The 26688-nt window shown below is 38.5% G+C and overlaps 1 protein-coding gene, 1 non-coding gene and 1 pseudogene across 2 annotated transcripts; all 3 read left to right on the top strand.

Moving 5' to 3' along the window:
• The first annotated feature begins 12941 nt into the window (after positions 1–12941).
• Positions 12942–13576, top strand: LOC126590225 (uncharacterized). The gene is made up of 2 exons (XM_050255736.1): positions 12942–13227; positions 13458–13576. Exons 1-2 carry the CDS (start codon positions 12942–12944, stop codon positions 13574–13576), a joined length of 405 nt encoding a protein of 134 aa, XP_050111693.1.
• A 1926-nt stretch (positions 13577–15502) lies between these two features.
• LOC126590532 (putative pentatricopeptide repeat-containing protein At1g12700, mitochondrial) lies at positions 15503–17933 on the top strand (annotated as a pseudogene).
• Positions 17934–26606: 8673 nt separating this feature from the next.
• TRNAS-GCU (transfer RNA serine (anticodon GCU)) lies at positions 26607–26688 on the top strand. The gene has a single exon. It is a non-coding gene; the product is annotated as a tRNA-Ser (tRNA).

Raw genomic sequence — 26688 nt, 5'->3', positions numbered from 1 at the left:
AGCACCACTGCTGCCCCGAGGACGTACTCCAATCACACTGACTGTAGAGAAACCTCATAAATTTTGTGTCTTGTTTCTTTTATTCCACTGCACACATTGTCAATTTTACAACAAGTTATTAGTACGAAAAGCTCTCATGTCAGTGTAAAGCACAACGTCATAAATCCAATGAAGCATTACCTTCCTCACACCTCTACCAGCCAAAATCTCACAGAATAAAAGGTATGTCCATTTTCTATCTCTTCCACTACGCCAGAAGCGCCCCAACAAAAACCGGTGAGAATTGAAATTTATAACCTGTAGTCGTCATAGGATGATAAAACTCGTACCTGGCAACTGGTTTCCAGAGAATTAGAAGAATCTCATCATACTTGGAAACCTAGATCGCGTCGTTTTCGAAGGATCTCGAGAACTTCTATGAATACTTGGTTGTCTGAGATGGTAATGGCAGGACCGACTCAACATAAGCCTCCTTCACTTGTACCTCCATCAACCCTGCTGTCATCTATGTTCCTGTATAGAGGTTCTTACTTTGCAATGCCATGTTCTTTGGGCTATGCAAGGAAAAATGAAGAAAATGAGGGGATGCGAAATGGTATTCCATATTTGGCCTCTCCCATGGAAGAAGTAACAGTCTATGGGTTTTTGCAGAAAAAAAAGGGTAAAAGCAATTGAATGATGCATCAGCACCTTTTGAAAAAGCATAAGACAAAATAAAAAAAGAAAAAGAAAAAGGGTGGTGCATCAGACACCATGTGGAAACCAAGAAAGAAAACAAATAAAAAAAGGGCAAAGGATTTTTGGATTGTTGCACCATGTGAATGAATAAGAAAAAATAAATAAAAAAAAGGGTAAAAGCTTTTGGATGGTGTTACACAATATTCTAAAAATCGGCCTAGGCCTAGGCGCTCGGCAGTGGAGTCCTGACCCGATTTAGGCTAAGGCGTTCCAGTGAGGTGGGGAGAATTTAGGCGGCTGCCTAGGCGCTCAAGGCGGTCTAGGCGGCGCTAGGCGGTGGCTTAGGCGGCAGTCAAAGCAACTCCCAATCTCGCTGCAAATCTTGCCTCACATCTGCACGATCCACCACCGACAACCCAAATCTTCAAACCAGCACTCCTACACCCAACATCAATCGATAAACCCACTGAAATTAAAAAATAAAAATAAAGAATGAAACTAGAATTCACGACACCTCAAGTAGATTGAGAAGATGATGGGTTTTGCTGCAGAGAAAAGGGATATGCAGAGAAGAGAAGAGAGAGAGAGAGAGAGAGAGAGAGTCGAAAGAAATGGATGAAAAAAGGCATAAATGCTAAGGACGCCCACTATTCTTTATTTTAAACTAGCATTGGCCTTGGAGAAAGTTGATGGAGAATAAAGGTCTGGCCTTGGCCTTGGGAAAGTATCACTTTTCCATTAACCAAATGATGGTTGGGAACTTGGGAGTCGGGACTGGCCTTGTAGAAAGCTGTGGAGAAGGAATTGAGGTGGTTCAATTGAAAAATGGGCTTTTCTTTCAAGTTGGGTCTATTTAAAACTAAGCCCATTATTCTATATAATAAATATTTTTTTATGTATTTTTTTAATTTACATTTTTTTCTTCTAATTTCTCTATACAAGTATGGTTTTTCTAAGTGTGAATATATGTATATTTATATGTTAATATGTTATTTAATAAATTTATTTAAAAAAAATACAAATCCGCCTAGGCGCTAGGCCCCGCTGCCCGACTAGTGCCTAGTGATTTTTAGAACCTTGGTGTTACACCAGCTGAAAAGAAAGAAGGAAAAATATATATTTATTTATGTGAATGATGTTGGCTTAAAATCATTTCACAAGTTCTATATACTTTAAAGTAATTTATTTATCATGGACGGTTTTACCGCCTACTGCTTTAAGTTTTGATTTATGAATGGTGCTGAATTAAAGCCCTTGTCACAAAGTATATTTACTTAAATGCAATTTATTCACTATGGCTGGAATTACCACTTATTGCTTTAATTTATTTATTGTACTTATCTTTTGTTACGATGAGTATAACAAGGACCCGAATTTCCTTGATCAGATAAGAATCTGCAGTTTCTTGATCCTCATCATATAAAATGATTGGACCCGAAGTTCCATCATACAAAAAGAGTAGACATGAAGTCCTTCGCTCCTGAAGATCAGGACATGAAATTCCTTGATGAGTACCGTAAGTTTGAAGTGTTGTAGTGCCTCAACTTAATTGTAATTAAGGCCATAAGAGTCTCAGTCTACAAACTATTAAATAAGGACCAGAAGTTCCTTATGTCCATACTCAAAATGGTTTAGCATAAGCCTTTATTAAGCAAATGAAATTGATTACCCGCGCTTTGCTCATGAAAACAAAATTGCCAGTTTTTACATGGGTACATGCTATTTTGCATGATGCATTATTAATTTGGTTGAGACATGTTACCAACCATCAATACTTCTCAGTACAACTCGTGTTTATGAACCATCCAAACATTATACATTTACGAGTTTTTGGTTGTGTTATCATTGTGCCTATTGCACTGCTACAACGTACTGAAATAAGGCATCATCACGGATTGGGCATTGATGTTGAACACCATCTATCATTTAATATTTAGAACCCTTGACTGGGGATATGTTTACCACGTGGTTTGCGGACTGTCATTTTGATAAGACAATTTTCCCGCTGTTAGGGGGAGAAAATAACATCGTTCCAGAAGAATGATGAGAAAATATCATTCCAGAAGAATGATGAGAAAAGACCGTTCCAGAGGAACGAAGAGAATTTGTCTTATTTTGATTCATGAAGCAATTAACATGAAAATGAAGTACGAATAATTGAATGATGCAATGATGTGTCAATCAAATGCCATATGCATTTAATGATGCAACGAAAGTGATAAAATCACATGTAGTTGCTGCAAATGTGCCTACAAGAAATGATTTATTTGTTGCACACCTGAAGCGTGGCAAACCTTCAAACTCAAAAGGTTCAGTTATTCGAAAGAAAAAGAATATGGCACTACTGAACTATTGCATTCCTGAAGCATAACTATTGCATGCCAGAAGCATGACAGTCGCCGCATGGATACAAGTCCTAGAAAGGACAATCTGCGGACATGGGAATGTTGATGTCTCATGCATAAAGCATGAAGCATGATAGACGTATAGGTTCTAAATGACTCAACTCCTTGAAGTGGAGATTAAAATCCAAGCTCTATAATGCTCAAGAAGAGGTTATAATCCACATTCTCTAAACTATGATTGTCATGGAAGAGATAGTGTAATGCCCTTGAAGAGGCAATGGATATCTAAAGAAATGAAAAGCTTTTATGCATGCGCATGCACATGAAAATATGGGATCACGAATTGATGATAACCAATGGTAATTTTGGTTTTTATAAATAGCTACTAAATTCATCAATGAGTTGTGTTGATATTGAGTCCCGTTCTTTTTTGTCAACAAAATTATTGGCCAAAATGGAGAAAGGCAATTCCATTACAATTTTGTAAGAACATGGAAAAATGGACCTATATATTTGAATATGATACAAATAGCCAAAAAGATGTTGAACCAAGGAGGTTACATTGGGCATTTGTAATATAGTGAAATACACTCACATGATATGACACAAGGTTGTAAACAAGTTCATATGAATGCAGAATTATATAAGAAGGGTTGTGAGTCGCCCACATCATATCTCCATAAGTAAATCCCTCAATTATACATGGGAGCAAGTTGCTCTATATAAATTCCAAAGGAAAATGTGTCATGAAGTGTAGAAAATCCTTGAAGGATTCAAATTGCTTAAAGTAAGCCCTAGAAGGGTAAAACATAAAATATGTACTCAATACCAATGGATGTTATAAATTGCCTTAGTGAGTACTATCATTATGATATTGTTGCAACATACTAAAATCTTTTGCAAGAGTCAATGACATTAAATTACAACTCCTGAAGAGTTGATGATATTAAATTGAGACTCCTGACGAGTCAAGAAAGATTATAAAGTGTTGAGAGAAATATTGTCTCGAGCTGCAGATCGAACAATCTACCAACACGAATCTTATCCATGATGTTTATGATATTAAAGAACCATATGGATTGAAGATTAAGAGTTGAATACTCAAATGATGTAGACACTAAGAAAGATCATTTATCTTCGTGAGGGTAAAGATAAATTGATATTTGGTCCAAAAGTACCACATCTTAGTGAAGTATATGTTTTATTGTATTTAGCATAATACACTAAATGAAATAAAGCTTATCTATTAATATCTCTATACAAATATGTACATACACATGAGTTAAAACAAACAAACAGGATGGAGCCTTCACAAAGGTTGCTCATGTGAAGCCTCAGTACTCGGAAGTACCCTAGAAGGGGGAGGCACTGGAGATTGATCATGTGGCACCCCAGTACTTGGCAAAACACCAGAAGGGGAAGGTATCAGTTTCTTTCGAAATATAGCAACGAACTTCTAGTGATCACTTTGAATCTGACTTTCTGATTCTTGCAGCTGGTCGAGCTTTCTTTTCATGCTTGTAGAGTAATTATTTGCAAGCACGTGTAACATTTTATTCTCGTGCTTAAGCCTTCTGATCTCGTGTTTAAGACTTGCCACCTCAGCCATTAATGATTCAACTTGGTGAGTTTGAGCAAGTAGGCGTTGGCCCATATTGGATACAGAACTTGCACACTGAACACTGAGAGCCAATGAGTCTTGAACGACCAACTCGTCAGACCGTTTTGAAAGGATTTTGTTATCCTTTGGAGTGAAAAGATTCCTAGCTACCACAGTAGCGATTATGTTATTCTTCATCACAAAGTCCCCAACCGTAAGAAGACCATTAGAAGATAAGAAGGATGAGCGTCATATGTTATCCTGACGCTACTCGTCTATATCACTCATAACACTCAAATCTAAGCAAATGTTAGATGGCTAAGCCATTTTTAGAAATGATGAAAAAAAAGAGGTCAAATAAAATTTCAAAAGTGCAAGAAGGTGAAAATTTCTACAGGCATCAACTTTATGAGCATACTCATGAACATAATTGATGTCTCTATAAAAGAAGAGGCAACATAGCCACTTGTTCAGAGATCAAAGCAGCATGGCTCTCGAATTTCAAAAGTCAGATTTTCCTGAATAAAGTTCGTTGGCATTTTTCAGACGCAATCTCAACTTTTTCAGATATCTCGTGCAACTTTATCAAAATATCTCTGATAAAGTTGAAAACACGTAAATCTTACTGTTCTAATTACACCACAATTGCTGACAAGAGTAAATGCATATAACCAATACCTGATATTGGGAAATCCCTATATATGTCGACCTATGTGCTCCATTACAAGGCAGACCTGCAAAAATACCTAACTCTTTCTCATCTCCGAGAATGCATCTTCAACAAAGCATCTCGAAATACTTAGTTTTCTTTATTTCCGGGAATACCTCTTCAAACAAGTCACACCATATCAAATATGTAATAAGTGAGGAGCATTTATTCTATAAATACTCGGTTCTCTTCCATTTTTTCATCTCACCACCGTGAGACCTCACCACACTCCACCGTGAATCTGCAAAATCCACACAGAGACACAAACACAGAGCTCTCTCTCTTTTTCTCTCTCTACTACGCTTTTTCTCTCTCTACTACGGCAGGCAAACAAAAGAAGCCATTAAGACCCTCTCAATTCGAAACCCCACCACTCTACCCATCGTTACCTTTATTTCTACCAGGCAAACTCAGGAGACCAGTACACATTTTCATGGCTTTCCGAGTTACAGACCCTCAATGTTTGCTAGAGGAGAAAGAAGCAGTAGAAGAAAATGGGCCTACAATTAGTGAATATGAGCTTCGCTTAGCCTAAGAGGACATTTCGAAACTGAAGGCCGAGCTGCAGAAGAAAGCAGAATCACTTTTAAATGAATTGAGAGTTCAGCAACCCGGGGCCAACACCCGCTGGCTCCTGGCCATCGCCACCTGGTACAGCAGCCCCAAAGGCGACGGCAGTGACGGCGTAGCATGTGGGTACGGGTCAATGGTGGACGTGAAGCCGTACAGGACGAGGGTTGGGGCGGTGAGCCCAATGTTGTTCAAGAGTGGCGACCGTCACTAAGCTCACCCACAAGTTCTCTGACCTGAAGGTCATGCGCAACGCACGTGACCTCTTTCTCTCCATCCAAAGACCCGACCTTTTCCTCTTCAACGTCGTCATCCGAGGCTCTACCGCCAATGCTGCGCCTTCCTCTGCGATTTCTCTCTACACCCACTTGCGGAAGAATACTAATCTTAAACCCGACAAGTATACCTACGATTTCACCGTGTCGGTCGTTTCAGGGTTTAAGGATGAGATATATGCGATGTTGCTACACGCCCATTCGATTGCTGATGGGTTTTGAGAGAGACAGGTCGCTTTGCTGCACGCCTATGCGATCCTGCTGCAGGCCCATATTCTTCAACCATCAGCTGGTCTTGGTCCTTCTGTTTACAGAGGCCCCGCATTCAGATTGAGATCTCTCAGTTATCGCATTTCTCCATACAGTTCTCTCCAGATCTCACAGATTTTACAGCTGGAGTACACCAGCTAGTGTCCAAACGCAGTGGAAAGAAAAAGAAAAAAAAATGACAGCATAACGTGCAACTTCTCGACACTTTGTCACTCTTGGAATTTAGAGCAGATGGAGACGGGACCCAAGGTGGTGAAGGGGACCTTCCGACAGAAATATCAAAGAAGAGAGCACATGGGAAACAAACAAAAGCAACAAAAGTGCAGAGAAAAAGCAATGCAACACTTTCTTGAGCTTGAAGTCTTATAATCTCATTTTCAGCCAATTTCATGAACATGTTCATCGACTCTGAGAATTTCCGGCTGCTGTCATCTGACACCGTCGTCTCATTTAATTGCACAACCTCCGCGATGTTGCTAATTCCTTTAGAAAGCTTAGAAACATCACTACTAAGCACATCAGAATCCATGACAGCAGCTTTCTTCACGTTACTAAGGTCTGAACTGAGAGCTGAAACAACTTGCAGGCCAAGCCTCCTGCACTTGACATCATCACTCAAAGTTGGGTTTGAAGTTTGATTGCCACCATTGAGACGAGCACATTCCGTCCTTATGATTTCTTGTACGATAAAATGCAAGAGTGTGGTTTTCCCATCTGCCCCCTTGACCTCAACCAGCTTAAGGAGTGTGTCCAGTTTGAAGGCTTGGGCATCACCATGATTTGTCCCAACATTCATTCGGTTTCCAGTCTTCAAAACAGCTTCCAGAAGCTTCAAGAACATCCTGCTGTTTCTCAATTCTTCATAGGCAGCCTAAGTAATGAATAGCCATGGGGACAGTGCATGCTGGTGCTGCCATACATTGTTAGCCTTCACCATCAACAGCTGAAATGAAAAGAAAAAGCAACGGATGTCTGGAGAAAGCAAAAGCAAAAATCAAACGCAATGGAAAGGAAAAGGAAAAGCAAGTCTGCAGAGACAGAGAGAGGCGCAGTGGGAAACAGAAACCAAAGTAAAAGGAAAGCAAAAAAGAAAAGAGAAAAGAAAGAATTATGCTTTCTTTAGTTAAAAGCTGAAGCAAGTTGGTGCTTTCTTCATTTTGTCGACCACCCACAGAAAAGCTATGGATAGCAGGCATGCAAATCTGCAAAAGCAAGGAATAAACACCTCACCAGAATGATGTGATTTACTTTTCTTGGTAGATGTATGATGTAATTTATTTTTTCTATCTTTCGGAGACATCTGTATAAACCCCATCAAAGGGTAATTAAAAAAAAAATGGCAAAGCCTAAAATAAATGGGCTGCAATGTTGTGTTGAGGGCGAAGGCCCATAAGCCCAAAATCGCACAAACCAGGTGATCAAAAGTACGCCCAGTACTCCACAGTTATTTGGCAACCTGCCACAATTACCACCAACTAGGTGATCAAAAGTACACCTAGTACTCCAAAATTATTCGGCAACCTGTCGCTATTACCACCAACCAGGTGATCAAAAGTACGCCTAGTACTCCACAGTTATTCGGCAACCTGCCGCTATTACCACCAACCAGGTGATCAAAAGTACGCCCAGTACTCCAAAATTATTCGGTAACCTGTTGCTATTACCACCAACCAAGTGATCAAAAGTATGCCCAGTACTCCAAAATTATTCGGCAACCTGCCGCTATTACCACCAACCAGGTGATGAAATGTACAACCTGTACTTTAATATCATTTGGCAACTAGCCATTCATGCCACCAACCAGGTGATGACATGTACAACCCGTACTCTCCTTCATGCCACCAACCAGGTGATCAAAAGTACACCCAGTACTTGATGTGAGAATTACTTGACACACAAATTAAACCCTATTGATGACAATTGTAGTAATGATGTAAGTAGGGATCGTTCTAGACCGGGGATTAACTAGGGATGCTAATCAACAAAAATAAGACTAAAAAACACTAAACTAGACTCTATAAACTCAAAACTAACTTAAAACACTCAAAACAACAAATAACAATAAAAAAGATTCAATTCTAGACCTAACAAGTGATTTGGACGAAAATATAACTTTAAAAGACTCAAAAGATTTAAAGGAAACAAGTTTTGACTCTAAAAGCAAGACTTAAAAGCAAGGGGTTTTGTTTTGACGAAAATTGAAGTTTAAAACTTTAAACTTTGAAAATAAACTTAAAACAAAACAGATTGTGATGAAATAGAATGATGAGAAACTAGTTAGAGGGTTCCTTATCCACACATGAACATATGCATATAATTTGATTCCCAGTTATGACTTCAACAAACGATGAATGACAATGTTCCAAGTTAATTAGGTCCGCTTAAATTAACTCTTAGATTTCCCTAGATTCATTGGATTGAATGGAATACGCATTACAACCAAATTATTCCTCATCAAAGTCCCTAACTATGGAATACGCATGATAGAGACATTCAACAAAGATCATTAAGTTCAACGGAAATCATAAACATTGACTAGGCATTCATAACTATGGAATACGCATGTTAATCCAGCCTAGGGTTTACTTAAACACAATCGTGACTAGCGATCTTTACTACTCATGAATATAAGTTCATAACGATTAGGTGAAATTCCCTTATATCCTAGCATCAAGTTTAGGCATGCAAATTAAGTGTCGACCCTCAACCCACATACATAAACAAGTTCTTAATCAAAACAGAAAAGTAAACCACATCTAAAGTTCATGAATTCATAACTGGAGTAAAACAAATCATAACCAACATATATCCATGGCTTCAAATTTGCCTCTAACTAAAAAGAAATTAGTTCCACATGTTTAACATAATTGAACAACAAGTTAAATTAAACATGAACATAGAATTAAAAGAAGAAAGAATTCCAAACACTCTAATAGTTGCAGATTGCATAAGCACGGCACTACTCCTCCTCTCCTTCAATGGTGGCGGCACAAGGTGGTTATGGTGGTTGAATGGTTGGTTATATGGAGGAATGGATGAGGAAGGTTTAGATATGTAGGGAGAGGCAAGGGAAGGCTTGGAGAATGGTTAATTTTTGGATGATTTGAATGAGGTTGCTGCCATGGTATTTATAGGAAAAGGATGGACTTGTTTAACACAAAAATCTGGTGGAATTGAGTAGGTGAGCACGGCAAAGAGTGGGATTTGTTGGTGGGTTAGGTATTGAGTCATCCATTCACATGTCATGGTGAGTTAAGCATTGCATCATCCACTCACATGTCATGGTGATTTAAGCATTGCATCATCCACTCACATGTCATGGTGATTTAAGCATTGCATCATCACTCAAATTTCTGGTGAAAGTGAATCAATGCCCACGGCATTGAAGAATTTCTTGGTTTTGAGTGAAGTTTTGGTCAATCCTTCTAGAAATTTATCCCTTCTTGCAACTTGTATTTGTTTCACCAGATTTTTAGCATGTTCATAGCCTCTTTTGTCTTCAAATTCGTCCATCCTCATGCCTCCATGCTTGCACAATCCAATCTTGGCCCAAAAATGCTCTAGAATGTTCCAAATTGCTTCTTTTTGCATACTTTGACACTAAAACCTGAAATTGCACGAAAATAACTTTAAACACTATAATTATCATAGTTTAGCTAATTAAAAGCAAGAAAACAAGCTAACTAAGTCGTATAAATATGCTCCTATCAGTACTTCAAATTATATGTGAGCATTACTCATGTCATTCATACATAAACATTCATGAGCATTACTCATGACAATCATACATAAACATTCATGACCATCATTCATATCAACATTCATGAGCATCACTCATGTTAACATTCATGAGCATCACTCATGACAACATCCATGAGCATCACTCATGTCAATCAACATAAACATTCATAAGCATCACTCATGTCAATCAGCTTTAAAAGCTTCATTTACAAAAGCTCCAGCTTCGAAAGCTTCATTTACAGAGCTTTAGCTTCAAAGCTTCACTTACAAAGTTTCACCTACAAAACTTCAGTGTAGGGTATACAAATACCGCCTTCGAACAACCGCCACTTCGGCCCATACATGGATTCAATTTGAAGTCTCCAGCCAACAGACTCTATTGACCGAAGACTTGGAGGACTACATTATGTACCATTTATTGGGCCTCAACTGGGCCTTATGCAAAATACTTGGGGTACTTAGCCCATTACTTATGTGTTGAGGAGCGAGCTCTTATTCTATAAAAGGGACTCCCTCACTTTCATTAGAGAACACCCATTATTCATGTACTGAGGAGCGAGCCCTTATTTTATAAAAGGGACTCCCTCACCTTCATTAGAGAGCAACGCCGCCAGCTGAGCAATCGCTTCGCCGCGAGCATCACTCCTAACCCATCACTTATGTATTGAGGAGCGAGCCCTTATTCTATAAAATGGACTCCCTCACCACCATTAGAGAGCATCGCCGCCTACTGAGCAACCGCCTCGCCGCGAGCATCAACTCTAGCCCATGATTTATGTATTAAGGAGCGAGCCCTTATTCTATAAAAGGGACCCCTTCACCTTCAAGCGCCACAAGCCGAACCAACCACGGCAACATAAGCCATAAGCCGAGCAGCCTCGCAACATGTGCTACTTATAATTAAGCATCATTTCACTTTAAACACCGCCTCATATCAAGTACCAGTTCAAGACGACATCTAGTTACCTCGGCCCACACATAGACTGAATTTCAAGTCTCTAGCCAAAAGACTCCCTTGACTGAAGACTTGGGGGACTACTGTTTATACCATACTTAGGGCCTCCGTATTTAGATCTCGTATAAATACTCGGGGGACTCAAATGTAATTATGTAATAAAGGAAGGGGCAAATATGTAATAAGTAAGGAGCCCTTATTCTATAAAAGGACTCCTCACCCTCATAATAGAGGAGGCCATTGCTTAAGCCTTCTCACCCCTCTCACATCCCCTATCATATTCAGAGGCCATTTCCTAGGCCATCAGAGACCTCACTCTCTCCCTCAAAGGCTTTGAATCTCTCTCCCACACTTCTCAGATAAATACATAATCAGTGTGGACGTAGCCCAAACCTTGGGGTGAACCACGATACATCTTGTGTTATTTACATTTCATGCAGATTCACGGTCGGATTTACGTTGTTCCAAGACCTCTGGTTTTCTGCATCAACAGAATTAAAGAACAAATATGGCTATTAAATAGCCTTATATCAGAACAAGAAGGAAAATAACAACCCCCATGACTTTACAACCCTAGAATCGTGGTGCATGACTAAGTCCAAAACAAATAAACTTGTCCCTTAAGACCATTTCCAACCGTTGGGCTAAAAGCCAATTTTTTTAGCCTAAAAAATGTTGCTTTTAGACTAATTTATTTTCTTAAATTTACTTTTTAAAAAAAAATTCTGTAGACTATCGTAAATTAATTTTATGAACATTTTAATCTAAAAATATTTAAATTCCGATAAATATTGAAAAATCACTAAATCGATACATGAAACTCATGAAACACTATGGAAGAATATGAAAATCATGATAGAGATGTATAAAAACAAAATACATAAAACACATACAAAACACATGTGTAGGACATACAAAACACATGATAGAGATGAAGCACACACAAAACACATGTGAAACACATGACATACACAAAACACATACAAACTACATTCAAAACATATGATAGAGATGAATCACACAAAGAACACATGTAAAACACATGACACACATGAAACACATACAAAATACATACAAAACACATGAAACGCATGAAACATAAACTTACACACATGAAACTGAAACCTTCAATCATCTTCTATATAAACACAGGTTGAATATCAGTTGATCACAATCATCCTCTATATTCACCAATCTTTCAACTTTCAAAGTGTTTTTGTTTCCTAAAAATCCTCAATATCTCATCAATGGGTGATAGAAGAAGGCGTAGCAGGGCAATGCAAATGGCATAATACCAAGCAAGCCTTGACATTGAGGATACAAAAATGATCAACGCAGAAGTTGAATTTGCAAACTCGCTTATGCAATATGAGTACTATGCCGAATCTAGCTATCGTGGTTCTGTCACAGGGCATTCATTTATGCAACGTGATAGAGAAGAGTGTCATGACTGAATGATGAAATATTATTTCATCGAGCGTCCAAGATTTCCTGCTCATGATTTTCGGAGGCGGTTTGGGATAAGGAGAGAGCTTTTTGAAAGCATGTTGAATGTAGTTGTCAATCATGACCACTACCTCATAAGAAGCTCACATTTGCATTTCGGATGCTAGCTAATGGGTGTTCTGCAGACTCAACTGACGAGTATTGTTGACTTGTGGAGACTACTGCTATTGAGAACCTGAAGTGCTTCTATAAGGCAATTGAAGCTATATATGGGGCCCTTAACTCTGTAAAGCCAAATTGTGAAGACTTGAAAAGGCTTCTACGCAAGGCAGACAACAAAGGCTTCCCTATCATGATAAGAAGTCTCGATTGTATGCATTGGGAGTGGAAGAATTGTCCTACTACTTGGGTTGGCCAATTTAAGGGCCGTCATAACAAGCCAACCATCGTGCTTGAGGTTGTGGCATCTTACGACACATGGATTTGGCATGCATTATTCGACACTCCTGGAACAAACAACGATATCAACGTTCTTTGGTCTTCTGCTCTGTTTGATGATGTTGTCAATGGATGGGCACCAGAATTTCGGTACAAGGTAAATGGTAATAGGTATGAGCTAGGTTACTACATAACTGATGGTATTTATCTTAGTTGGTCTACCTTTGTCAAAAGTTTTTCTCATCCCGATAATGCAAAGAAGGAATTATTTTCGAAGAGGCAAGAGTCTTATAGGAAGGATGTGGAAAGAGCATTCGGGATTTTACAAGCTCAATGGGCAATTGTTAGAGGGCTACATTACTTTGGCATACCAAAGACCTCCATTCAATCATGATAACGTGCATAATTTTGCATAACATGATTGTGAAAGATGAGTACATCGAAATTGAAGAACATTCAAATGAAGATGTGGATGATGACCAACTAACACATGCGAGAGCTATGGCAAGAGATGTTGAATATCTCACTGCAACCACATATGAGACTTGACAGGATAGGGTCAGTGATTATATGAGACGTTTAAATAGAATTCAAGCTCCTCAAGGTCATGACACACTCTGCAAGGATTTGGTTAAGCAAGTATTGCGCCAAAAATGTGAACGTTGATGATGTTGGTGTATTTATGTGCTCTTGTGTTAAATTTAAGTGTGCTATGTTGTTATTTTATGTAATAATTGTAAGTGTACTATGTTGGTATTTTCTTGTAATAAATTGAAGTGTCTTCTTGTGCAAAGTCTTTTGTCTAGTACGTTGTCAAAATTATTGAATGTCGTTTCAATTATTAAAGGCATCTATTGTACATCAAAATGTGCATAAGTACAATAATTATTGAAGGCATCTAGATTAATAGAAACAATAATTAATAAGCCATAAATTTAATACACACGACAATTAATAAAGTACATAAACTTAATACAAACAACAATTCATAAAACACATAAACCACATAAACTTAACACAATCGATAATTCATAAACTACATGAACTTAATAATGATATCCACCATGTTGACTTGGTGGTGGACTTGGGATATAGGGTTGAGATGATTCATCATCTTGAAATATACTCCTTGTGGCATACTTTCGCAAAATTTTCTTTTTCTTACCACGTAAGAACTTCTTCCTCTCTGGAGTGTATTTGTTGAGGTCCTCCATCATGAAATTAATTTCGAACCTATCTTGCTTCCTATCCCCTTCTTCCTTCATTCACAAAAATATTCGTGCCGCTTCTTCTTGGCGGGCGCTATGGGTTTCGTTCAATCTTACAAATCCGGTATCAATGTGTCCACTCATTGGATCTTGGGACTTCCTTTTTCTCTTTGCTGCCCTTACAAAAGAAGGAGTTAGGGTCATTTCATTGACACCATCATCTTTATCATTTTTCTGTGCTGCTTCACATTGAAATAATCTTTCCCATTGTTGGTCCGCATCAATTGCCCACCTCGAACAATCCTTGAAGACGTCCTAAGCATGCTGCAACTTAAAAGGTTGATTTTTTGGTATTACTCTTGTCTTGTAAATTTCCATTGCTTTGTCACCCTATGCAAAAAATACATAAAAACAATTAGTTGCAAAATAATATTATGTACATGACAAATAAAATATCAACAAAAAAAACTCACAATTTCTGCAGTGCTCTTTCCATTAGCCATGCCAACCACAGCTCTCTTCAAGCTTATCTTCCATAAAGTGCATGCTTTGTTAATAGTCTTCCATTGATCGTAAACACCACCACCTTCCTTCCCGCCTTTGCAGTTTTCATGGAACTTTTCAATGATTTTATCCCATAAAACCTTTTTATTTTAATTTGTGCCAACTGCACCATTTTTGCTAACAGAAACTCATGCCAAGCATAAAGCAACATCATCCTCACAGGTCCAATTATGACCTCTAATATGCTCTCTTGCTATGTTGAACAATTTGGAAATGGTAGAGAAAATTGGAAGAATTGTAGAAGAAAAGTGAGTTTTGTGTAGATATTTGAACAAATACATAGGTATTTATATAGTTTTTGGGTGAATTTTGAGGTAAATAAATTTTTTTAATTATTTTAGCCGTTGGATTTAAATTTGGGCAGTTAAATATTTTTTTTTCCGTTAGATTTGATTATATTTAATCTTAGCCGTTGGATTCAATATATTTTAAAATTACATCTTTTTTTTTAAAAAAAAAACAAAATTTGAATCTGGATTGTTGGATCAACCAACAGTCCAAAAATCTCAACCGTCGGATGATAAAAAGAGTCGTTGGGCACATGATGGTTGCCGACAGCGACCCTGACAGTAGGTCCCACCCTGTTGAGCGCTGAAAGCCTCAACTCGCTTGGGGTGAGTTGGGCATGCGATCAGGCCAAGAATGGGCTGGGAAAGGGCGAGTCCACATGTTTCTAGGCTAGTTCTTGGGGGGTATTTGGCCTTGGTTTGACATTGGCTTTTAGCCTAAAGATTTGGCTTGGATTGGGTTCGTTTTTTTCGCCCAAAGATTATTATGCACGACTTCATACCTAAAAACAAGAAACCCCAACAACTAGAAAAAAAACATGAAATTCATGCTCTTGAACTCTCACAAACAATCTTACAATGAGCAACTCTCAACTCTTAACTCGCTGACTTAGAGATGATGAAGATGATGCGGGCAACGATTGCTGCTTTTTCTTCTTCTTTGAAGGTTAGTTATGGAAGCAGCAACACCAGAGGTATGCTGCCTTGCCTTCTTCAATCTTCTCCTGTTGTTGTTTTCTTCAACAATTACTTGGCTTTGTTTCACTCTTGAGCTTCTAAATCGACAAAATCTAGAAACACTCAACAACCCCAACTTGTGAAAATCAGTAATATTGAGGATGCTCTCAATGTGTTCGACGAAATGCTTCAAAGGCGTCATCTGCCTTCTGTTGTCCCTTTCAACCAAATCTTGACTTAACTTGCCAAGTTGAAACATTATTTGGTAGTCATCTCCATGGATAACCAAATGGTTGTGTCCGGAATTCGTCCAGATGTTTATACCCTAGCCATTATCATTAATTGCTTTTGTCATCTCAACCAAGTGGACTTTAGTTTGTCAGTCTTGGGTAACTTCTTCAAATTAGGTTTTGAGCTAGATGTCACGGCCTACACCACTCTAATTAATGACTTTCTTCTTAAGAATAGAAAGGTTGAGGCTACAACACTTTTCAATAAAATGTTGTAGAGTGGTAATTGCAAGCCGAATGTAGTTTCTTTCGGCACATTAGTTAAGGGTCTTTGCATGAAAGGTAACAATAGTGCAACAATCCAATTGCTTAGAAAGATGGAAGAAAGAAGTTGCAAGCCTGACGTTGTTGTTTATAGCACAATCATCGACAGTCTTTGCAAGGATACTCTAGTTTTTTTATGCATTGAACCTCTTTTAAGAAATGACGGGTAAGGGCATTGATCCCAACGTCATTACCTATACCTCTTTAATTCATAGAGTTTGCAAAGTAGGGAAGTGGAAAGAAGCTATAAGATTGTTGAATGAAATGGTGGAGAAACATATCTTTCCAAATGCGCACACCTTCAATGTCTTGGTTGATACATTCTACAAAGGGGGATGGTCCGGGAAGCAAGGAGCGTGGTTGAGATGATGATTCAAAGAGATATCAAACTTAGTACAATCACGTACAATTTGCTTAAGGATGGATTTTTTTTTTTGCGAGGAGAAATGGACGAGGCAAAAGAGGTTTTTGAAGTAATGCTTAGCAAGGCCTTCATGGTTGATGCTCGTGGTTATAACATAATGATAAATGGCCATTGTAAGTGTACACAGATAAATGATGCCCGGATGCTTTTTCTGGAAATGTCTCATAAAGGAGTTGTTCCAAATACTATTACTTATAATACTCTTATGGATGGGTTTTGCAAGATGGGAAAAATACGAGATGCACATAACTTGTTCTCTCAAATGCAAGATTGTGGCCAACTTCCAAATATTCGAACTTGTAATATTTTGTTGGATGGCCTTTGTAAAAACCAGCAACTTCCTATGGCAGTTGAACTTTTGGAAGAGATGGAGGGAATGAAGTTGGATTTTCATATTGTAACTTACAATATTCTTATTGAAGGATTGTGCAAAGCTGAAAAAGTTGAATATGCATGGGATCTCTTTCGATACTTACCATCAAAAGGAATTCAACCTAATGTCAGGACGTATAATACAATGATTAGTGGTTTTGTAATGGAGGGCTAATATGTGAAGCTGAAAACTTGCTTAGAGAAATGGAAGAGAAAGGTTGTTGTCCGGATGGCTACACGTACAACACAATTATCCGAGGGTTTATCAATAACAACGAGACATCAACGGCTGTGAGGCTTATTCAAGAAATGGTGGAGATAGGTTTTTCTGCAAATGCATCAACTACGGAGTTGGTCGTTAACTTATTGTCTAAAGATAAAGTAGATCCCGCTTTGTTGGCATTTATAGAAAGACCGTGATGAAATTGTTTTGCATCTTTTCAGTTTTGACAATTTTCGGTGCTTCCTTCTCTTGAATGCTATAGTGGAGGGAGTTGTTCTGCTGCTGAGTGCAGTTTAGGTAGCCATTCATTCGTGCATTGGCTAGTGATGTATCATATGTGTTATTAATTGAATCTATCAAATGATAGAGCAACTTTTATGATACTCTTCTTTTAAGATTATGAAATCTATTGAAAAAGCAGAGTAATGGAACTTAGACTTTTCGATTGTTATTTGTTGATGTGCATACATGGGCTTTGCCGTTTTCTTTCTTGCACGTAAATATTATTTAACTTAAAACATTTACAAAGTATATGGGATACCCAGATAAGATTGGAAATCACATTTCAGTGGTTGCAAGCACTGCTTTGTTTTCAAGTATACCATAGGATTATGAATTACTTTATTTGTTGAAAGAAATATTTCTTTTGTACATTTTTTACCTGTTTTACATACATGTATGGGTGCTGGTTGCCTTGTTGGTAAATCAATTCACTTCAGAAACTTTCTTGTGTTTGAGTTGCGTAACATATAAGTGCTTGTTTCATTTCTCTGATCTCCAACTGTGAAATCAGGTTGTAAATTTTTATGTCTTCTCTTGATTTACAGATGAAAGGAGAATGAAAATTGTGGAGATGGGTGGTGCTCAAGAGCTCGTGAATATGTTGGGGGTTGCTAAAGATGACAACACAATGAATGAGGCTTTGAAAGCTCTTACCGCTCCATCACCCTCAGGTCCAGACATTTTCATTCACAGTTGGTACTACATGAATCTATGTTTATACCTTGAAATTTTGTTAATTTTATAGAATAGGTGTATCAACTTAAATTCCGGGATGCTAAAGATAAGTATCTTACATTACTATATTTCCTTATTTTCCTCCCATTTTGCATTTTATGTGGTTTTAAATTGTGAACTTGTTGTACATGTGTCATCCTACAATACTCCTCACTATGGTTATATAGCATATATGCTTAATGTGTTTTTAAATTTTGGACTTGTTGGATACTCTTTTTGCATTTTATCATTATTTTATTATCTTATCCATGGATTTCATACAAGTATAATTTTTTGTAAGTGTCAATATGCACTTATTTACAAGATATACAAGAAATTTACCTAAAATCCGCTTAGGCCGCCTAGACCCCGCCTAGGCGCCAGCCTGCCGCCCGACTAGCACCTAACGTTTTTTAGAACCTTGATTTTTAGTTGATGAACTATTGTTCCAATTGAGTTAAAATTGAAAGAGCGTTACTACAATTTTTTCTATTAAAAAAAAGTGCATAATTATCAACCGTATGTGGTTTACAAAAATAATTTATACATTGATTCCTCTAGCATTTTTTATTATAAATTGTCCCATTTGATCCAACATTAAAATAGACTAATAAGCACAAATGAGTTAAGTCAATTATAGATGGACATCTTAAGCTCGATAAATTCATAAACTATATCGATTAACCCGAGGAGCTTCCAGATCGAAATTCAAATGCTGAGGAAACCAATCCCATCAAAGATGTTGCGGTGGAAGATGGCAGCCACAACTAGGATCGGCGGCAGCTAGGGTGTGGAAAAACTGAAGAAACCATCTTGAATGAACTGAAATTAGAAGGTTGAACTCTCACACACCGGCATTACAAGACAACATCTCATCTACCACGAAAATTTGATCACGGGCATTAAGAGTCCATTGTAAAAAATACAAATTTACCACGGGCATAGTGAGCACGTGGTGAATAACAATTTTTTATCACATGCAAATTTTAGTCCGTGGTAAAATAGTAATTAATAAACACATGCAAAGTTGCATGTTGTAAATATACTAAGTCACCATGTGTGATACTCGTGGTTAATATGATTAATATCCACAGCGAGCACACCCACCGTGGAGTGTGCTAGTAAGCACACCCGTCGTTCACAATGTTGGAAATGCCAAAGATTGGGAGATTCTCGTGCAATTCAGGCCCTGTTGAGGCTCATACAACATCATCGTCCCCTGGTTGTCTTCTTATGTGAGACAAAATGTAGTGAGACTGTGATTATACAGAAGCAGCGTAGTTAAGGTTTTGACAAATCCTTTGCAGTATCAAGTAATGGGAGGTTGGGGGGTTGGCGGTGTTATGGATGGACGAGGTTGAGATTGGGATTTTATCTTCTTCAGTGAACCATATTGATATGGAATGTAGGTTAGAAGGGTCGAAGTAGAGGTGGAGGTTAACGGGTTTCTATGGAAATCCGGTCATGACGAATAATGCATTTATCATGGTCCTTACTTGCTAATTTGGGTCAACGAAATGCTTTGTCGTGGATTTGTATGAGGGATTTCAATGAATTTCATAGTGCTGAGGAGTAGTTGGGTGGCAATCAACATCGGGAAAGTCAAATGGATGGGTTTAGGGAGGTGGTTCATGCTTGTTAGTTGATTGACTTGGGGTTTATGGGGAGCTCGTATACATGGACGGATAATAGGGAGGATGAGGTTAGATATAGACTTGACCGGGCTTTCGCTTCTCAACCGTGGCTTAATTTGTTTCCTGTGACAAGGGTTTGCCACCTCAACCCTTCCAAGTCGGATCTTCTCCCTATTCTGGTAGAGATTCGGAGTTCGGTTGAGTAATCTAGTAGGAGGAAGAGTAAAAGGTTTCACTTTGAGGAGATGTGGCTTCGAGAGGATAGTTGTGAAGGGATTATTATCTCGGCATGGAGTAAACTGGTGGTGGGACTTCCTCTTTTCCAAGTGTGTGAAAAGATACAGTTTACCCGTTGTGCTTTGCTCACATGGCAGAAGAAGGTTTTTGGATCCATGAAGGTTGAGATTGCAAAGGTTCAGGATAAGTTAGGGGTGTTGTTTGAACACCCACCTTCGCCCGAAGTCTATGAAGCAAGGGGTGAATTGATGGGTTAACTTAACTCACTTTTAGGAAGGGAGGAGACGTATTGGAGACAACGGTCGCGTGTCCAGTGGTTACAGGAGGGGGACAGGAATATAAAGTTGTTTCATTTGCAGGCGTTAAACCGTAAACGAAAAAATAATATAAAAGGGTTGAGGGATGTGAATGGGGTATGGTAGGATTCGAGGGTTGGCATTGAAGGCACGGTAGTGGGGTATTTTCAGAATATTTTTCATTCTCGGGGCGTCCTAGACCGTGCGGTGTAAGAGGTTATAGGGGCATGTTCATGACATGTTACTTCTGAAATGAATAAGGAGATGTTGAGACTTTACTCGAAGGAGAAGATCCAGTTTGCACTCTTCTAAATGCACCCGTCTAAAGCTCCGGGACCGGACGGTATGTCACCCCTATTTTTTTAGAAGTTCTGGCATGTTGTAAAGCATGATGTGGTGAATGTTGTTCGCTCTTTTCTCACATTTGGAAGATTGCTACGGGAGGTTTGTTTCACTTATGTAGTCTTGATTCCTAAGGTGAATCAGCCGTAGGAGATGTCACAGTTGCGACCGATTAGTTATGTAATGTCATATATAAGATTGGGGAAAAGGTGATTGCAAATCGTTTGACGAAATTTTTGAATATAATTATTTCTCCGTATTAGAGTGCTTTTGTCCCAAGGAGGTTGATTTCTGATAATACTTTGGTAGCGTTGGAAGTAGGTCATTATCTTCATAATAAACGGTCAGGTTATGAAGGTTATTTTGCTATTAAAGTGGATCTTAGTAAGGCCTATGATAGGGTGGAGTCGAACTTTTTGGAAGCTGTGACATTGAAGTTGAGGTTTGATAGTCTATGGGTGTCGGTGGTGATGATGTGTGTGAAATCTGTGTCGTACTCCTTTTTGGTCAATGGGGAAACATATGGGTATGTGGAGCCTTCTCATGGTCTATGTCAGGGTGGTCCGTTATCTCCCTATTTATTCCTCCTTTGCATTGAGGGTTTGTCGGCACTTATTGCGCATATTGAGTAAATGGGAGTTCTTATCGGGATTCGGATTTGTGATGATGCGCCTAGTATCCATCACTTATTGTTTGTTGACAACAGTTTCTTGTTTGGTAAAGCCAATCTGGATGAATGCGCTGAGGTCCAACATATTTTTGATGTTTTCTCCCAAGTGTCAGGGCAGGAAATAAACTTAGGGAAGAGTAATATTATGTTCAGTGCTAATGTGCATGGCCGAGAGTAGCAAGGGCTTGCCAATTTTTTGGGGGTCCAATTGGTGGAATGACATGTGCATTATTTGGGCCGCCCTACGTTCGTGGGTAAGAATAAACGCCAAACTTATGCTTATATCAAAGAACAAGTCCACAAGAGGTTAAATGGGTGGAAAGGGAAATACTTAAGTGAAGTGGGACGTGAATTGCTCGTGAAAGTGGTGGCTTAGGCACTGCCTACATATGCTATGAATTGTTTTATGCTTCCAAAGACTTTTTGTGATGAGTTACATCAGTTAATGGCTTGGTTTTGGTGGGGCAGTTATCCGGACTCGAGGAAGATTCATTGGAAATCATGGGATAAGTTGTGCATTGCTAAACCGGAAGGTGGTATGGGGTTCCATAATCTTTATGCTTTTAACTTGGAGGTATTGGCAAAACAAGGTTGGTGAATTGTCGAAAACCCAAAGTCCTTAACAACAAGGCTATTTAAGGCTAGGTATTTCCCCAATACTTCCTTTTGGGACACCCCTTGTTCCCTCATCTTCTTGATATTGTTGGTCTAGCATACTCAAAGCTAGAATGATGTTGGAGAATGGCTCAAGATGGCTGATTGGGGATAGGGCTTCAATGTGGGTATGGAGGGATAGGTGGGTGCCATGACCCTTGACCTTTCATCCCATAACGATGCCGCTTCCATCTCAGGAGGAAATGAGGGTTCATGAGCTTATTGATGTGGAAAGGAAAGTGTGGTATGACGCTAAGTTGACTGGGTTTTTTTAGGAAGAAGACAGGGAGCATATTGGTGCTTTGCCCATTAGTTATCGGCTTCCGTCTAATAAATTAATTTGGCATTATAATGACCGGGGTATTTTCACAGTCAATAGTGCTTATTGGGTTGCATGGGATTCTATTAAACCATCGTCACTAAGTGTGTCTTCTTCAGCTTCTGGAGGTAATCCGTTTACTCCTTTATGGAAAGCAATATGGAATGCCAAAGTCCCACCAAAAGTGCAGAATATGGTGTAGAGGACTTGTCATAATATTCTCCTGACAAAAGAGAATTTGTCTAAGAAAGGAGTACATTGGATTTGACGTGCATTTTCAGATATGGAGCACTGGAGATGGTGGTGCATGTTCTCAAGGAGTGTCATTTTGCTAGAGCTACATGGTTTGCGGCCCTATGCAGCTTTCTGGTTGATTCCGTCCTTTACGGATCAGTCAATGAGTGGTTTTTATTGTTGTTACAAACTAATCATTCTGCTTTCGATTTCATTTGTATGGTGGTTTGGCATCTTTGGCAGGTGAGGAATGATCGAATTTGGAGTGGAAGCAAGAGGCCCCAGGGGTTGTGGTGCAACGCGTTGTGGCATGGCTACAGGAATTCTAGGCTGCAGCAAATCTTGTACTTACTGCTCAATAACAGACGCCTCATACTCAGTAGAGGGAGGAAGTGGTTTGATGCCTAGGGTGGTGCGGGAGGATTGGGTGAGAGTGAATGTGGACGGAGCTACTAAATTGCAGGTTGAGGGGGGTGGGGCTGGTGTGGTAAACCGTGACGCACATGGAGCTTTTGTGGCAACAACGACATGCTTTCTTCCCTTTGTTTCCTCGGCTCTCCAAGCTGAGTTGCTAGCAATTAAGCATGGAGTGGAGTTGGCTCAACAACTTGGCTATCAAAAGGTTCAAGTCGAAAGTGACTCCTCCCAAGCAATTTCCATTATCAATACTTGTGTGGATCGTGCTTCAGTTGTGGATTTGTTAGTGGGGGATGATTTACATAGTGCAGCTTCGTTTATTGCCTCGAAGTTTATTTCTATTTCTAGGAATAATAATGGTATTGCCCATTGTTTGGCAAAGGTAGTAGTGTCAAGTGGGACACATTTAGTTTGGATTGAGGAACCTCTGAGTTTTATTCTAGATCTTCTTATCCAATAAACAATGCAACTTTTCAAGTTAATGATATCGTCTTTCCTTAAAAAAAAAAAATAAATAAAAAAAAAAAATATATATATATATATATATATATATATATATATATCCACAGCACCATTTTATTATCTATCACAAGCATAACGTGTGGTACAGTTATTCATAATTAAAAAAAAATAGAAAAGGTGGGACACCAAATTTTGGAAAATTTTAAACATATTTGAAATTTGATAAGTTCACTTTGCGCTCTCTCTGCCTTCCTCATACCCCCATCTCTTCCATTTTATCTTCTATTTTTAGTTCGTTAATTTTTTTTCCTCTCTTTTTCTCTCTCTCATAATGGCTTCCATATCTACTCCAATCCTATGTCTCCACAAGCACCCCTGTTCATACTTCCTCTCAAACCTTCTTCGCGTATCCCGATTCGTCCCTTTACTGATGCAAGAAGAACCCTTCTTCCTCCTCCGAGCCAACTCAGTGGAGATGGGACTCTACGCACCAGAATCTCTTCAAAACTGCCATCAAAAGCTTTGTTTCTGAAGCAATTTTCCCCAATTTCATTGAAAACCTTATAAATTCGGCCTTGGTTTCGCCCTCTTTCTCACCTCCACCGCTCACTCCACTGATTCGTTTGTCCATTGCTCCGCTGTCACTCCATCGATTCGTCCGTCACTTCGTTGAATCTCATCGCTTTTCCAGCCAATAGGAAGAGTTTACATTTGGATGAATATTCCTTTTTTTTTTTTTTTGGTTGGGTAAGTTTGATTTTCATTTGTATCATTTTTTTTTATATTCCTTTATTAATGAGTCTTTGATAATAATTTGTCGCAGTAATGTTTTTCTTGTTCAAAAACTACCCATGTGCTTATTCTCTCTTATGAATGATGGTGGATGACGATTGGGTTGCAGGGCAGTTTGCATTTGCCAGCCTTTCTCACTTTATGGCTTAGAAATTGGTATGCAAATATTTGGACGGATTTTAAGGTTATGGTTTTGAATTTGATTCTCTATATTCTCACTCAAATTTCGGAACTTTGCTCTTGTATTTTAATTTTGTATTGTATTTGTTCTAATACTGTTGTAGTTGTTTTGTTGGTTTGATCGTAGCTTCCATTTCCTCTACTTAACTAGTTCAGGGGCCATCATATGGTTAGTGAATTGAAGATGTTTCCCTCAATATTTCATTAAATAACTTAAGCTTGAATAAATCTTGGTAACCCATATATTTGAAACATGTCCATTGTGAAAGAAATAAAAAAATAAAAAATCAGTGGGATGATCCACTTTGCTTCTTAGGTATGTGCATGAGTATGTCTTGTTCTGATTGAGATGTTAAGGGAAAAGCTCCAGTGTAATAAAGAACAGTTTATACGAAGGTCTCTCTGAATCTCGCCCACTCTATATATAAGTGCATCCAATTACTTTGATGTAAATAAATGGCAATCCTAATTTCAAGTTGTTTTCTTATACATTTTGGTTGTGGGTGTTTAATGATTGGAGACGCAGATGGCGGCTACAAATGGGGCGACTAGTGTTCATGGCTTCTCAGAAAATGTATTTGCCTTATCCATGTTCTTTGCCTATTCATTATATATATTTTTTGTTTTCTTCCTTTATATGTATTTTGATGTGCACTCGAGTCTTTTCGCACACTATGCTTTATTGCTTTATTTGAATCTTTTCTGCAGTAATGGAAATTTCCCTTGTTCAAGCTTCTACTTCAAGTTGTAATTCTACCTCGAGGTCAAGGACTCCAAGATCCTTCTCTTCGGTGGCTCACTAAATAACTTCAAGAAACTTGGTTGAAATGGTAATTCCCAACTTCAAGTAATTGTTTATTTAGTACAATTATTGCATATGTATTGACCGATGGGAGAATTCAAGTAATGCCTTCGTTAGTTTTGAGTCTGTTTGTTGTTGTCGGTGCTTATTGATTTTCAATACTACTGAATGTTTGTGATTTACATTGTTTATAATTTCAGTTGTTCATAGGTTAACAACAGTTCATAGTATTAACTTTCAAAGGCGTTTGGAGGTGTTCAAGAAAAAGTGAAGTCTTTCAACTGACAATTTCCTTGTTATTTGAGGCCTAGTTGATGCTTCATGTGTAGTTTGATATTTCCTAGTATAAATCAATGGTGGTGTTGTTAGCTTTGTACAATTTGTAATTCTTTTTTAATATGTGATTATTTAAAAAAAAAATTGTATTCATAGTAAATTTCCAATTTTTTTTATAAGGGGCATTACTCGTGGTAAATAACCTGTGGTAAATTCCAATCTACAACGGGCACTGTTTGTGGTTACATTACATTTGACAATGGGCATAGCTTGTGGTAGAAATTGAGACTTTTTACCACATCCAAATTACTAACGAGCACAATGTTTGTAGTGGATTGCAATCTATCACAGGCATTTACCGTGATGGATGAGCATTTTTCTTCTAGTGTTGAGAGAAACTCTCACCCTAACGCGAGAGAAAACTCCATTAATTTGCTAAATCACCTTATTGCAATTATTTTACATTGATCTTTTGGTCAATTATTTTACAACTCCGGCTCAGTCAAGCTGCCGTCCTTGTTGCTGTCAAACGATCGGAAGATCTCGGGCAGCTGTGCCGTCTGCTCCTCCTCCATTATTCGTCACCGCCACCAATTTCTATTGTTTGCTTCTAGTACTACTACTGGTGCTACTCATGAGCTTGCATGAGTAAGTTCACGAAAGGAAATTAGGGAACGAGGATCCTCTCTGAATCCTCTTTGTAATGATCCCCGGGCCCTTCCAATCACGTCCGTTCATCGTACATTATCCGATCATAAATCATTGTTTTTTTTTTATATTTAAAGTTGAATATAAACTATACCTGAAGAAAAATAGTCACACGGTGTACGATAAACAGATGTGATTGGAGGATTTCCAAGATCCTGAGGATCTAGAGAGGATCCTCATTTACAAACAAAGACTTTGATTAATTAAATAATTAATTAAAAACGATTAGTAGCTTCCTACGTCATCAACAGTCGCTTTGGCCGAGTGGTTAAGGCGTGTGCTTGCTAAGTGCATGGGGATCCCCCGCGAGAGTTCGAACCTCTCAGGCGACG

Source organism: Malus sylvestris, chromosome 11 (assembly GCF_916048215.2).
Source record: "Malus sylvestris chromosome 11, drMalSylv7.2, whole genome shotgun sequence".
Taxonomy (NCBI): domain Eukaryota; kingdom Viridiplantae; phylum Streptophyta; class Magnoliopsida; order Rosales; family Rosaceae; genus Malus; species Malus sylvestris.
This window is presented reverse-complemented; position numbering and strand designations above follow the sequence as displayed.

Excerpts from the sequence above, each read along its gene's own strand:
- LOC126590225 (XM_050255736.1), top strand. The coding sequence starts at position 12,942 with ATGATAAGAAGTCTCGATTGTATGCATTGGGAGTGGAAGAATTGTCCT. Across the intron at positions 13,228-13,457 it reads AGGTTACTACATAACTGATG|ATGAGTACATCGAAATTGAA; the intron begins GTATTTATCTTA and ends TGATTGTGAAAG.